The sequence below is a fragment of the Haemaphysalis longicornis genome, unplaced genomic scaffold, assembly GCF_048455015.1.
Source record: "Haemaphysalis longicornis isolate Haplotype H1 unplaced genomic scaffold, Haemaphysalis longicornis Haplotype H1 scaffold_838, whole genome shotgun sequence".
Lineage (NCBI taxonomy): Eukaryota > Metazoa > Arthropoda > Arachnida > Ixodida > Ixodidae > Haemaphysalis > Haemaphysalis longicornis.
The window spans coordinates 47,001-61,488 of record NW_027526453.1 but is presented as its reverse complement, the minus strand read 5'-3'; the positions used below and the strand labels follow the sequence as shown (position 1 = coordinate 61,488).

At 50.7% G+C, this 14,488-nt stretch overlaps 1 protein-coding gene and 1 long non-coding RNA gene across 2 annotated transcripts; both read left to right on the top strand.

The window, feature by feature from the left end:
- Window positions 1-3,314: 3,314 nt before the first annotated feature.
- Window positions 3,315-5,323, top strand: LOC144150966 (uncharacterized). Its single transcript, XR_013318588.1, has 3 exons — window positions 3,315-3,550; window positions 3,606-3,746; window positions 4,209-5,323. It is a non-coding gene; the product is annotated as an uncharacterized LOC144150966 (long non-coding RNA).
- A 5,098-nt stretch (window positions 5,324-10,421) lies between these two features.
- On the top strand, window positions 10,422-12,115 carry LOC144150964 (uncharacterized). Its single transcript, XM_077682267.1, has one exon. The coding sequence runs from the start codon at window positions 10,819-10,821 to the stop codon at window positions 12,085-12,087; it is 1,269 nt and encodes a 422-aa protein (XP_077538393.1). The 5' UTR covers window positions 10,422-10,818; the 3' UTR covers window positions 12,088-12,115.
- The last annotated feature ends 2,373 nt before the right edge of the window (window positions 12,116-14,488 follow it).

Below are 14,488 nucleotides of genomic sequence, written 5' to 3'. Positions count from 1 at the left end.
AAGGGTGCAGGCCTTTCGCGCTAGGATAACTATTTGTCGGCAGCTTGGTTTAACTAAAGGTCATATTCTAGGCCCAATTTTAACGCGCTGTGGCGGCGCAAATAACCGAAATATGCCATCCGGCCGTGCTCTCACAGCAAATAATTATTCTGACAAAAAATGCCGGCACATCTTTGCTCGCGAAGGACAACTTCCGTGACAGTATGACCGCGTGGGTTATTTTTGCGTCGTCACAGCGCATTTAAAATGGACCTAGAATAGGACCTTTACTTAAACCAAGCTGCCGGCAAATAATTATCCCAGCGCAAAAGGCTTGCACCCTTCACCTGACGGAAGATCGCTGTGCCGTGGCTAAGCGAAGCAGCTGGCAAATAATTAGGCAGCTCGCGACAGAAAACTGCCAGTGAGATCGCAACCGGACAGCGGCCGAATATCGACTCCCTTAATTTTCCCAGGCATGCCAGCGTTGACCTTTTCCTGATTGTCGTAACTGTCCCTTTGCGGCTAAAGCTTTCATCATTATCACTCACGGGATCACTTTTGTCTTTAATTTCACAACTGGAGGCTAGTTCCCGCACAAGTTTGAGTAAACGCCAGTTTACCTAAATGTGAAAAACTTTAAGGCTGTCTGGTTACAAGCGCACCTAATGCATTGTGCCTGTTTGCAGCCTTTAAGATTGTACAGGTGCCGTCAGAAGTAATTGGAGCATGGGAGCTGTGGTCGAACTGTATCGGAGCGCCGTGTAGCTGCACCGGCGGTAGACGTAAGGACGAGAACACGCATGCGCGCCTGCCGACGGCGATAGCCCATTTATACCTCGCAAACCACTTCTTTTAACCGCGCTTCGAACATTGTTCGCAGTATACTGGTCTCGGCGATGGTGCTGATAGCGCACTCCCCTAAAAATACTTTAAAGAAAAACTGTCACTGCAGATTCCTGTGATATCGCGCCGTTTTTCCGGCAGCTCGCGTGCGCTAGAAGTGCGCCAGAGACACTTTGAGATGCGACTCTGCTATCCGCGCCATCGCCGAAACCAGTATGCTGCGAACAATGTTTGAAGCTCGGTCATAGAGGCTCGGTTAAAAGAAGGGGTTTGCGAGGTATAGATGGGCTATGGCCGTCGGCAGGTGCGCATGCGTGTTCTCGTCCTTTCGTTTACCGCCGGTGCAGCTACACGGCGCTCCGATACAGTTTGGCCACAGCTCCCGTGCTCCAATTACTTCTGACGGCCCCTGTACGATTCGTGGAGAGTAATGAAGTGGAGGCTGTGCCGTCATCGTGGGGACAGAAGGAAGGGGGTGGGAGGGTTAGAGATGTACAGGGCTGACAAGATGAACATCAGGAAGGAAAATTTCTACGATAATTCCCAGGGGAGTGCTTTGCTTTTTGAGGCTAGAGCATGGTTGCCTGCGAACTAAGAGCTTTGTGGGGAAGTATTCACAAAATGATGGGGTATGCGTGGTCTGCGGAAAAGAAACAGAAACTATGCGGCACATAGTGTTAGAATGTGAAGGTATCCATCCAAAGCTACATGACGGGAATATTGGGCTTTCAGAAGCCCTAAGATTTAAGGGTATCAGAGAGGAAGTTAACTTCAAGGCTGTCGAGGGGACGAAAAGAAGATTAGAATGCTGGTGGACGAAAAGCAGAGAGGGGAGTATTGCCTAGGACAGTTACCACCTGTAACAGGGAAAAGAAAGTATTTCGGGCCTAATAAGCTTTAGTGCCTGCCCTAAGCAGCGCTAGTATTAAACCAAGAGTGTAAAATATGGTTATATTAGTCTTTTTTTTTTTTGGTAAGATGACATGTCATCACCCCGCTTCAAAGGGGAAACCAATAGGAATCATCATCATCATCATTATTGTGAGCCCATCTGATGACGATGATGAGGGTAATTGGGTGTCTGGTTGAGAACAAATTTTACATTCTAAGGGGTATTTAGTTGGATAAAGGGGGTGCAGCCAGGTCGGGTGAGGGAAAGTGTTTGTGTGAATTCTACTGAGAGTAGTTTATTCGTGTTTGAGCAGGTTAGAATGAAGAGGGGAGGGATTGCCTAAGGGCGCGGTAATGCTGTCTGATTGATGTCTTGGAAGGTGACCAGGGGTGGAGTGTCCAATCGCCCTCGGTAGCCTTGATAAAACGGCCGTGGACCTGCTGGTGGGCATAGTTGCTGCCCACCAGTGAGGAATGAGCTGGAGTCCAAAGAAAACCAGTGCTCGAGGGGAGTGATGATAGCTCAGTAGCTGAAGGGTTTTTGGGACCACTTTACCCAACAAGAAGCTACAACAGGCAGCCTGGGAATCCGTGCGTATGATCGGTGACGCAGTTTGGGTGATTGCCAGATCAATAGTGAGTTCTCGGCAACCCAAGAGGAGGGGGTGTTAAGGGAGGCGCAAGTAATGAGCTTATGTTGTGTAGTCGCCACTGCCAGATGCCGAGACTGGGTGGGGTACGGACTTGCATCCGTGTACGCGATGTGATGGTGTTTGCCATATGCCCGTTGGTGGGCTTGGCTACGAGCGAGACATTGATCTCAGTGAAGTGTGGGATACATGTTCTTGAGTAAAGGATAAACTTTAATGCGTTGCCGCCAGTGGTGAGGATTACTGCTCGTCAAAGGCCATTAGTAGAGTTTTGTTTCACTGCTGAGGCATATCCTCCATGGCTAAAAGTTGAACTCCCTGCGCCTAAAGTGAGGCATTCGCCAAAGCCACTTGTCCAAATAGGTGAACGAACCCTTTTCCCCAACCCGGACAAGAACCTCTCTGGTGCAGAAGCTCAAACACTGAGGCAAATCCAGACGAACACTTATCCTAAGAAATCCCGGCTATCGAAAATGTTCCCTCAAACACACACAGACGCATGCAATAAATTCGGAAACCCTTCCAACTTATTTCGCGCAACACGAGCCTGCCCTATCATCTGGCCTCCAGGAAACAACCCCACAAATACGGTCGCGCTATGGGAGGCAGCTCTGGCCAGCTCCGACTTCGGGATTCAGAAGGACTTAATTCTTCGAGCCCGGAGAGGAGCAGAAGAGTCTGGGGCCCTGGAAGGAGGGCACCACCCCTAAGAAAATCGCGCCACCTCCTTTTTTTTCCTAATAAACGTTTCATCTCTCTCTCTGCGTCTACAGTGGCACTGAATATGCCCCACTGTGTCTTTGTTTAGGTCGCGCTGGGGTAGCTGTTTAGGGTAGCCGTGAGCGGAGTTGGGCTTTAATTTATACTGATACGTTTTGACTGTTTCGCTGGAGCGAGACCTAGGCCATAAAACAAAATAGCTGACCTTCTCGGTACATCTGCAACTGGTCTGCATTGCATATTCTTTTATTGTTTTAGCAATGCAGGTGACAGGAACCTCGTCATGAAGGAGCTTGCTTACGTACAGCAGCAAAATGAGCAAACTTTAGATCTTCTGAACCGATGGTGCGAGAGGCCTCAACTGAACATGGACGAGTGGAGCTTTCCCCTCAAGTGTGCTGAAGATTTAGGAAGACTGGAGGACAGCCTTCAGGAAAACAAGGACTTTGAATGCAGCCTGCATGGTAGGCCATTCTAAATGTGTTTGAAGTTCCCGCCTCACTTGCTGTTTATTTTCAGATCAAGCGACTTGCAGTCTTAGGTGGCATATCCGACGGCCATGGTGTGGGGACTCAGTTGCGGTTGCTATTTGTAGACGAATTGACGGCGAACTTCAGCTACTCGGGCCAGAAAAACAAAGCTTGTGCCGCCTCGTCAGAGGTTAGTTAATAGTATAGTCAACTATATAGTCAACTATATAGTTGACTATATAAGTATAAGTATAGTCAACTATAAGTATAGTCAACTATATAGTATAGTCAACTCCTTTTTGGGCTGTCAAGCCTGCCGTGTTAAATGAGATAGCACCATGCTTGCTGCTTCAGCTTGCCCTGGTTCAACTTTTTATTATCTTATTGCAACCGCTAAGTTTTGTTAAATTTATGTGGTAATGTACAATAGGCCGTTAAAAATGGATGTTCTCTGAATTATGCGTGCGTGTGCAATTCCTTTTAAGAGGCTGTGAGAGCAAATATGCAAACAAGAGGAGCCACGGACGCAGAAATGAAGACAGTAATCATGATCCAGCTCACGAATGCAAAGACGCGAACGAAAGACCCACATTGACTGGGTATTTTAAATGGATTACACATCTACGGGTTTTTATGGGCTTTTTTTCTGCAGTTCATCCAGACAACCTGAAGAGCTGGAGGTACGACCAGTACAGCACAGCTAAGGAAAGTGCAAGAAATCGGAAAGGCGTCGTCGACAGAAAGGTCACGGAGGATTTGCCCCTCATCAGTGCAGAGAAGAGGACCCCATTATCTGTTGTGGTTGTTGAGGGTATTTTTTTTTCAAGCATGTATGAACCATGCCTATTGATGAAAAGTTTTGGCATTTAAGATAGGTTCACTACTACTGGTGTTATTAGCTAGTCATTCTACACATGGCTTTTTATTTGTTTAGAAAATTTGTGCATTGTTTTCTTTTTTTTTTCAACGATGTATGAACCATGTGTATTGAAGAAAAGCTTTTGCATTCAAGATATGTTCACTCCCGCTGGTGATGCTTTGTTAGTCATGCTGCACGTGGCTTTTTATTTGGAAGAAAGTATTTAACACTGCTGGCTCCAGGTGGCCACTAGTATTGTGCCTAGTCATTTCTACAATGTAATCTTTCAGATAAACGCAGTTCAATTGTTTCACTTTCCTAACTGGCTATCATTTTTTGTAGAACAAGTTGTCCTTGCATCTTATTGTTTAAGTTTAAAAACAAATGTACAAAGTTGTGGACTTGATGGTACAATTTTCTTCTATTTATATTTTTTCGTGAAAGCTTTATTTGTGCTGCATACTTGCTTTCAAATAATCATACACAAATGTACAAGTTGTGGACGTGATGGTGGGTGTTTCTTGCATATGCCTTTTTTGTAGTGTTTTATTTGTGCTGCATAATTCGTACCTTACAATATTCATATGCAAGTTCAGAGTTATGGACCTGATTTTACAAGTTTCTTGCATTGATTTCTTTTGTGTTTGTTTTCAGAGTTCTGTTTGCCCTCCATTCTTTCCTTAAAAATAAGAAAGTGCAGAGTTCTGGACTTGTTGCTACAAGTTTCTTGCACTGCTCTTTTTTTGTTCAATGTTTTCTTTGCACAGAATTCTTTCTTTCGTATGACCACTGGAATGTTTTATATAACAATACTTCTGGCAGGTGGAAAGGATGCTTTCACCGCATTGTGTTTTGAATTGTAACGGTATTTTTCTCCTCAGTACATTACCCCCATTGCTTGGTCGCAATAAAATGTTTGCTCGAGCCAAATGGGTTTTAATTGCGAATGCATGCAGCAAAGCCGCTGCATTCGCCCCCAGCATCACCTCCGGGGGAGGGGGGTATGGGAGGGGGGATCATAAAGCCGTATTTCATACGTCTAAAAAGCGGCTCTAAATATCCCAAGAAAGGGATTCTTAGCGTCTTTCTAAAGCCCTTTTCTAGACCAGAATTATCAGAACGTCTTCTAACCATCTAAAATGCGGATTGAAAAGTCACATTGACACACTTATACAGCTCTTGTAAAATCCCACTTCTAAACCGATTTTCGAGGATGTTTTAAAGAGAGTAAATAAATCGTCTAGAAATAGTAATACCCGCTGGACATTAGACGTGATTTAAGACCTTTCGAAAACGTCGTGAATGCGTGATCGGATTGTCTGGGATGTTTGCAAGACGTTTCTTTCGTCCTGAAAAATCGCGGTAGTAGAAGTCTTTAAGCTCTTTTGTGCTACCTGGGGATACACGCCCAAAAAGCGGTTTACTCATAATCGTTTTATTTTTTGTTCCTTTGAGGGGCACGGCGGGACCATGTACCGGGCAATCAACCAACGTGCACAAGAAGCTATCAAGCCACATAAAACAGAAGACGTCAACCTGTGTGGAACAAGAACCTTCCAATCAAAACGACAAGGTAGCCAGCTGGATGTTCGCTTCACCGGCTGAAGGATGGCCGCTAGGGGGCCATGGAGTGCGGACGCACCTCACGTCGGCTCCGTGTTTAATCAACCGCTAGCGGTAATTATCGGACTGCATCAGGCGAAAGACCGCACTGGATTTTTCCCAACGTCGCCCGATACCTCTAGAGGTATTTTTGTACCTTGTGTTGCGCTTACTTCGCCCGAAGTAAGAGCTGCGGTGCGCCGTCAACTAGGCCTACCTCAGAGACCGACCGCCGCCGACGGAGCCCGGCGCGGCGGCCTGCCCAGCCGCCACGTCCCCCCCCCCCCCCCCCCCCGCCGCGGCACCCCACCGGTCTCTACAGCATCTCTCCGTGATCGAGTATGCACGCCGTGGAAGTGGAAGGTGAGTCAATCTCACCGGAAGAGTTTTCTCAAGATGCTGGGTGGATGGAAAGCCACCGCCGGAAGGGCGCCCGAACCCTCGCCAAGCTAGGCCTCACCACTGAAGAGGGCACACCGCCGCACAGCGACGGAGGTTGCGCCGCCGCCTCAACGGGATACCGCGGCCGCTCTCACGTGTCACGTTACGGATCGCAAAAGAAGCCTCGAGTTCCTGCCCTTCCGAGAGAGGATGTGAAAATAATTCTGCGGCCGCGAGACGGCCTGGACTTAAAGCGCTGCAGCCAGGCGCTCATAAAAGACTGCGTGCTCCGCGCCGCACAGCTCAAGTCGGAAGAAGTCGAAGACGACACGCTTCGAGTCAATACCTTACGTAACCTGTTGGTGGTCAGCACGCCAAGCCTGCAGAGAGCTGCCTGCTACAGCAAGGTGGAAGCACTAACGCTCGGCAACAAATCCCACGGGATAAGCGCATACGCCACGCCACCCGAAGACAGCGCAAAGGGAGTCATCCACAACATCCCGGACACAGACAGCGCGGACGATATCACCAGAAGCCTCGTTAACCGAAGAAACCCCACGATCCTCCAAGCGAGAAGACTGGGCTCATCCAACACTGCCATCATAGTGTTCGAAGGAGTCCGAGTCCCGCATTATGTCTATTACCGCGGCGCGGAATACCGTTGTTTCCTCCACCGGAAGAAACACGAGGTGTGTGATCGCTGCGGACGCTTCGGACATAGAACCGACGTGTGCCCAACATCGCCCACTACACCCCCGAAGATATGCTCCACGTGCGGAACCAGGGATCCGCAGGACAATCACCCATGTGAACCTCAGTGCGCAGTGTGCGGCAAGGGCCACAAAACTGGCGACAAACGCTGCAAGCAACGTTACCGCGTTCCATACCTGCTAAAGAAGCGGCACTGGGACAGAGAGCGCAGGAGGGAGCTCAACGCCACGAACGAAAGCAAAGATGGACAAGAGAAAGGAATCCTCAAGAACATTAGGGACAGATCCGAATCCTTCCCTCGACTGGCGCTCCACGCGGATGACGATCCCAGTGGCCACGCATCTCGGAGCCGGACGCCCAGCCGCTCAGCCTCGAGTCAGGCGAACAGCGCCGGGGGCCGTGCTTCCTCCCGCTCTCCCAGCCACCACCGCGGACAACGTCGGCGCTCGCGGTCAGCATCACGGCAGGCGCGCCATTGCAGCACAGTTACAAATGAGGGGCAAAGGAGAGGCACCAGCAGCAGCCGGGACCACAAGAGCAAGAAACAGCAACAGCACGAGGCCAAAGCGGAGACTTCTACGGGTTCCAAGGGTCGGCACCAATCGCGGTCGGCTTCACGCGGGAGCCAACATCGTTCGAGCTCGCCTCCCCGGCTCACTGAGCATCGAACCTCCGGAGGCAGCAAACAAAACAAGGTGAGCTGGGCTGACGCGGTCTCGCACACTGCTCCACTCGCGGCTGGCAGGAAAGACTCCCCACCCCTTTCGAACCAGGAAGTCCATCAGGCAGAAATTACTAAAATAAAACAGATGCTAGAAATAGTAATTGCGGAAAACAAGGCTCTGAAGGCAGAAATTACTAAGCTCAAAAGTCCACAAGTGGGCACGGCGACCTCACAGCAGCGCAGCTCCGAACAGGGCTCAGTTTATGCGGAGACCGTCCCTCCCAAAAACACCACTAACGACGATATGGAAGTTGAATCCCAGTCTGTTAAACGTAAGGCAGAGGATGCGACCGTGACCCCTATGCGACCACCCAAAAAGGCAGGGGGCCCCTCACTCGTAACGATGGAACAACTAGAAGAGAAGTTAAGCCATTTGAACGAAACTCTCGCCGATACACTCACTGGGAAGTTTGAAGCCCTGCTCACGAAATTCACAGAAAATGTAGGCAAGCAGGTCACTGCCCTTACTGCAAGAACAAGTGAGCTGGAGGCCGCACTGCCACGCTACCCAGGCGGTGGAGGGTGCGCTGGTCCCATAAAATCCACTAAACCCTATGCCAGACCGGCCTCCCAGGACAGAACTAGAACTAGCTTCGACAACGCCCCAGTCAAAAGCCATGGACCGGAATAACGCAAAATACGTAATCTGGCAGTGGAATTGCCGCGGGTATCGCCGCAAACGGGGCCACCTTGAGCAGTTCATAAGTAATAAGATCACGGAGGAGGCACCCGACGTTATATGTTTGCAGGAAACCGGATGTCTGGCGAAACTTGCAGGATACAAACCTTACTATGAGGCCTGCGAGCCGGCTTCGGGCGACAGAAGTGCTTCAGTAGCAACTCTCGTTAAACGTAACATACCTGTCATTCGTCACGACACCGGCGTTACGACTGTAGATCACGTCCTCGTGGAACTCATAGCGAGTAAAAAAAGAACTCGGGGGAGCCTATTCGTTCTAAACCTGTACAGCTCTCCGAGAAAACAACACAGATTCGCGAACCTTTTCCGCAAAGCATTAGACATTGCCAAGCATCAAACACTAGTGATAGCGGGCGACTTCAACGCCCACCACCCTGCCTGGGGGTACAGGCGGGAAACGACCAAGGGGCGGAGTCTCTGGCTGGATGCCCAGCGGGAGGGCCTGTCCCTGGTCAACGACCCGACGTACCCCACTAGGACGGGCAACAGCGTAAGCGTGGATACCTCACCAGACCTAACTTTCACAAAAAACACCCGACATGACAGCAAATGGGTAAACACACAAGAAAATCTGGGAAGTGGTCGCCACAAACCTCGAAGCAAGCCCTCAAAAACCCAAGGGAGGTGCGAAGATCAAGATCACAGACTGGGACCAGTTCAGGAAGCTTAGAGCAGCTGAAAGGGATTCGCACGAAGATAGAGCGGAGACGCACGAAATTGAGGACATTAAATCTTGGGTCGAACAGCTTCACACCTGTGTGGAGAAAGCCACAAAAACTATCCCAGAGGAAGCCGGAATGCAACAGGCAGACTCGAAACTCCTACACATGTGGGAAGCGAAGCGCGGCTTGGAGAAACGGCTCGGCAAACAAAAACTCAACCGTCCACTCCGTAGGCGGCTCGCGGTTCTCAATAAGCAAATCGAAGATTACACCACTCAGCTGTCGCGCCAAAACTGGCACAACACCTGCGATGGCATGGAACGACAGATAGGCCTGGCGAAAACGTGGAATATCCTTCGATATCTCATTGACCCAACCAGCAGTAAGACTGAACAAAGGCAAAACCTAAGCAAAATTTTACACACTTACAAGGGAACGGACGATGCCCTAATCAAAGAAATCCGGGACCGATATATCGGGACAAATCCTAAAGAAAATCTTAGACCGTACGCGGGAGCTGCAAACCCAACTCTAGACCGCCCGTTCACGACGGCGGAGGTGCGGGGGGCCATACACGATCTCCGTACCAGGTCTGCCCCGGGACCGGACGGTGTTACTAATAAAATGTTGAGAAACTTAGACGAGGACTCTATCGAGGCTCTCACCAAATACATAAATCTATGCTGGAGCGTAAGCGCGATCCCCAGACAATGGAAGACTGCTAAGATCGTTATGATCCCGAAACCAGGGAAAAAACTACAGCTAGAGAGCCTAAGACCAATCTCGCTTACCTCTTGTCTGGGGAAGTTAATGGAGCATGTAGTCCTGAACAGACTCAACGGGTACATGGATGAGAAGGGGCTTTTCCCTCACACCATGACAGGATTTCGACCCAAGCTATCAACTCAAGACGTTATGTTGAGGCTTAAACATGAGATTATCGAAGGGGATGGCTGCTCTCCTCTAGACACCAGGGCAATACTGGGGTTGGATTTGACTAAGGCTTTTGACAACGTTAGGCATGACGCGGTGCTAGAAAACTTGGCAAAGCTAGGCGTGGGCCCCCGAACCTACGACTACGTGAAAGACTTTCTAACGGACCGGACAGCCACCCTAACGATCGGGGGCATCGAATCTGGCGAGCTGGAGTTGGGAAGCAGGGGCACACCGCAAGGTTCGGTCCTCTCGCCATTCCTCTTCAACGTCGCAATGATCGACCTCCCAGATACGCTAGAAAAGATAGAGGGACTACAGCACAACATCTATGCAGACGATGTAACCCTTTGGGCGGCGGGAAACAGCGACGGACAGATACAAGACGTCCTGCAGCGGGCCATAGATGCAGTCGAAGCGTACGTTAAGCCGAGAGGCTTGGATTGTTCCCCACAAAAGTCAGAGCTCCTGCTCTACCAACCGGCCCTGAGGGGACGCAAATCGACAACCACGTCACCAATCCAACTCTATGCCAACGGGGGGCAGCTCATCCCAACGGTAAACAGCATCAGGGTGCTTGGCCTCCGAATTCAGGCTAACGGACATAATATCGAAACCATAAGGGCACTCGAATCTAGCCTCTCTCAAACAAGCCGACTCGTCTCGCGAATTGCCAGCCGGCACCACGGGATGAAGGAAAGTAACCTCATCCGATTAGTTCAGGCATTCGTTGTAAGCCGCGTGGTCTACGTCGCCCCGTACCTGAAGCTCAGAATGGACGAAAAGAACAAAATAGATGCCATGATCAGGAAGGCCTTCAAACAGGCACTAGGCATACCCGTCACTACCTCGAATGAACGGTTCGAGGCACTGGGCCTGCACAATACCCTGGACGAGCTGATCGAAGCTCAGAGGATCGCACAACTGGAAAGGCTCTCCAAGAGCCCGACTGGGCGACACATTTTAAGCTCCCTTAGCATCAACTATGAATCTCGAGCTGGAGCTAAATTGGACATCCCAACTGAGATCAGGGCGAGCATATACGTCCCGCCACTGCCCAAAAACATGCATCCCGTACACAACGCAGAACGCAGACGCGCGAGAGCACAGGCACTGCAAAAAAGATTTGAGAGGTCTGAGGACGTGGTTTACGTGGACGCCGCTGACTATGACGATCGTGACGCCATGGCCGTAGCCATGGTAAATCGACAGGGCGATTCAGTCGCTTCCGGCACGATCGTCACGACGTCGCCTGAAGTCGGGGAGGAGGCGGCCATTGCCCTGGCAGTGACTGCATCCAGCAAATACAAATTTATAGTGAGCGACTCGAAGTCGGCCATCCTCAATTTCTCGAGAGGGCGCGTGTCATCGGAAGCGCTTAAAATCCTGTTGGCCGGTTTCTGTGGCGATCGGGTCAGAGAGGTCCAAATAGTCTGGGCGCCGGCCCACTGCGGTCTCCCGGGGAACGAGAACGCGCACGCCGCGGCTCGAGGTCTAACCAACCGAGCCGACGCCGACGATTCCACCGTCGACGCGCACTCGTTTCGCCGGTCGGGGCGGGACAGGCTGGTATCTTATCGGGAAATACTAGATCATTACAGCCTTGAAAGAGCGAGATACCCTGCGCCACACAGAACTTTAACTAAGTGGCAATCGGTGGCTTGGCGTTTGCTCCAGACCAACACGTTCCCCAACCCTGTAGCCTACAGCCGCTGTTACCCGGGGCTGTACACAGCTGAATGCAAAATTTGTAAAGGCAGAGCGGACCTCCAGCACATGGTTTGGTCGTGTCCCATCAAGAGTCAACAGGTACAGCAGAAAGGACGCCCTTTCTTAGAAATTAGAACCGTGGAGCAGTGGGAGACCGCGCTGCTCAGCTCCGATCCCGAAGTTCAAGTCGAACTCGTCCGGATGGCTGAAGACGCCGCCGGGGTCCAAGGACTCCTGGCTGCCGCCTAAAAAGGGGAAGAGGACCGAGGAGGATCTCTAACCTCTTCCTTTTCCCACCGGGCACACAATAAAGTTATTCTCTCTCTCTTCACCGGCTGATCTATCTTCTTATCAACAGACCTTTCTTCTGCCTCCCTCCTATCTTATACCCCAAACTATAAATGCCCACTGTAGACGTTGAAGCGCCACGGACCTTCACATTTCACCATAAGCTCTCGGTAAGCAGGCTGACGAAACTGCAAAATAGTGCCCCCCCCCCTCTCCCCCCCAAAAGAGCAAGAAAATTAAGTTAGGAGAGAGAAATAATCCAACTATGCGGGGAGGGGTCGCTCCCAGGCAAACAAGTATAACAAAACACACGCTAGTGCCATGGCAGCGTCAGCGTTACAATCCTCCGTTATGTCTCACGCAGTGGACCAACGGTGCGACAGGTTGCCCATGCTCCTATACCGGAAGTGTCTTCCAGCGCCCGGCGAGGAAACACGATGACTCGGGATTTAACGAAACAAAAAAAAATACAGAAAAAGAGAAACGGAATGGCTCGCATGCACCGAGGCAGACCGTCCGAGTGCCACGCATTTCTCAACTCCACGTACATCGCGATATATATATATACGCGCAGCAGCCAACTACTAATCTCTCCCAAAACCGGACCGACAGCTCGCGCGTAGATATTAGCGAAGAAGAAGCGGCGGCAGCGCAGAGCAGGAAATGCAGCCTCCTCCTCCTCCTCTGACCAGAATCGAAAGAAAGAATTAAGCGGGGCGAAGAATTTAAAGAAATAAAAAGAGAGAAGAAGAGCTCGGATTGGATACAGCCTCGAGTCCCATTTAGGAAAGAAATATGAAGGCCCGTTTCTAAAGGCAGACACGCGTGGTGGGGAGGGCACGGAGAATCGGGTAACGGGAGAACGAGAGGAAAGAATTAACGAGGAAGGAAGGAGACGAGGCGAGCGGGGAATGAAATGAAATAAAAGACGCACAGTATAGAGGCGCGTGAGGAGGATATATATGTTGGCGCGTCGGCTAGCTGCGACCCCGCCGACACGACCACAGACGACGAGCTCGGTCACGAGGAAATACCGCGGACTGTACAACTCCGCCATTGCGCCGCAAAACGCCTAATCTCGTTTTCGGAGCGCGCCAAATAAAGAAAAAAAGAACACGCGTCTCCCGATGGTGTGTGTGTGCGAGTGCGCCCCGAGAGATCTCAGACTTGGTTTCCTCCTACGTATCTCACCAGCTCGAGATGAAAAGAAAAAAAAAATCAAAAATTTACTGCGCGTACAACTCCGCTAATCTGAGACGGTGTTTTTTTTTTTTTTAAAGGGGTCCTGAAATACCTTCCGCCGATGCATGGATCTACATGTAACCAAATAAAACAATGTATTAGCAATCTCCTCCCATAAGAATTTTGTTAAAGCGATGAGTATTAGCTGAGAAATCGTAAATCAAAAACCGCGCATTATCGTCCCGCCGCGTTTCCTCCTCTTTTCAACTGTTGACGGCGCGCGAGCACTGCCTCCCATGATGCTGCGCTAGTCAGCGGTGACGTACTTCCGCATTACGCTCCTCCGACTGCCGTCTGCTACGGGCAAGTTTTGTTGACACCATGAATTCCGCACCCCGCTCAAGGATGGATAAGCGAACGAAAAATCTGGCCGCATGTGTGCGGTGGCCTGGCCTTGCCCTTTCGCGGTGTGCGCTGCTGCAGTGCAGCACGTGAGTTTTAATCGGCGGCGAACTCGCAGCCGCTGGGGAGGATCTTGCGCTCGGTCCCTTTCATGCACCGCGCACTGTTTATCCAAAAAGCGCCGTATCAGATGTGGCCCCGCTGGTGCCGGGTCTTATTTTGCGGTGGTGGTAATTCCTGCCGGCGCCATGTGAAAAAGACATTTTAAGCCGATACAGAACCCGTGCACAAAACGCTTCAATCATGTGACCAGTTCAGCTTGGGGCGACGCGTGGTGGAGAGCGGCAACGTTGGCTAAACATGCTCCGGCGCGGCTCTGAGCTTTCTAGCGCTGGAGCGAGCGCCTTTTTTTGACGATCTCAAACATCGGTTGCCTTGGCAACAAGGCACAAACCGCCCCAGAGGTCAGTTACGGTTGCGTGATCCCGGTTCAGCTTGGGGCCCCACCTCGCGGCATATGGGCACTGCAGGCATACTACTCACTCTGATTTGGAAGTGCGAGATGCGTTTGGTATTACAGGAGGCGATGGTGTGTGTGTTGTGGACGCCTTTGTTTCGCGATGAAATGCGACGTTGTGCTTCTGCGGGTGGATAGTGCTTCCCATGGCCTGGATTATCTTTCTCGAGCGACGTACGACTCAACCTCGCATGGGGTATGTGCAGTGTGCGTGGCTAAAAGCCATCTCGGCTTGCGCGCCAGAGTTAAGTGACTTGCTGT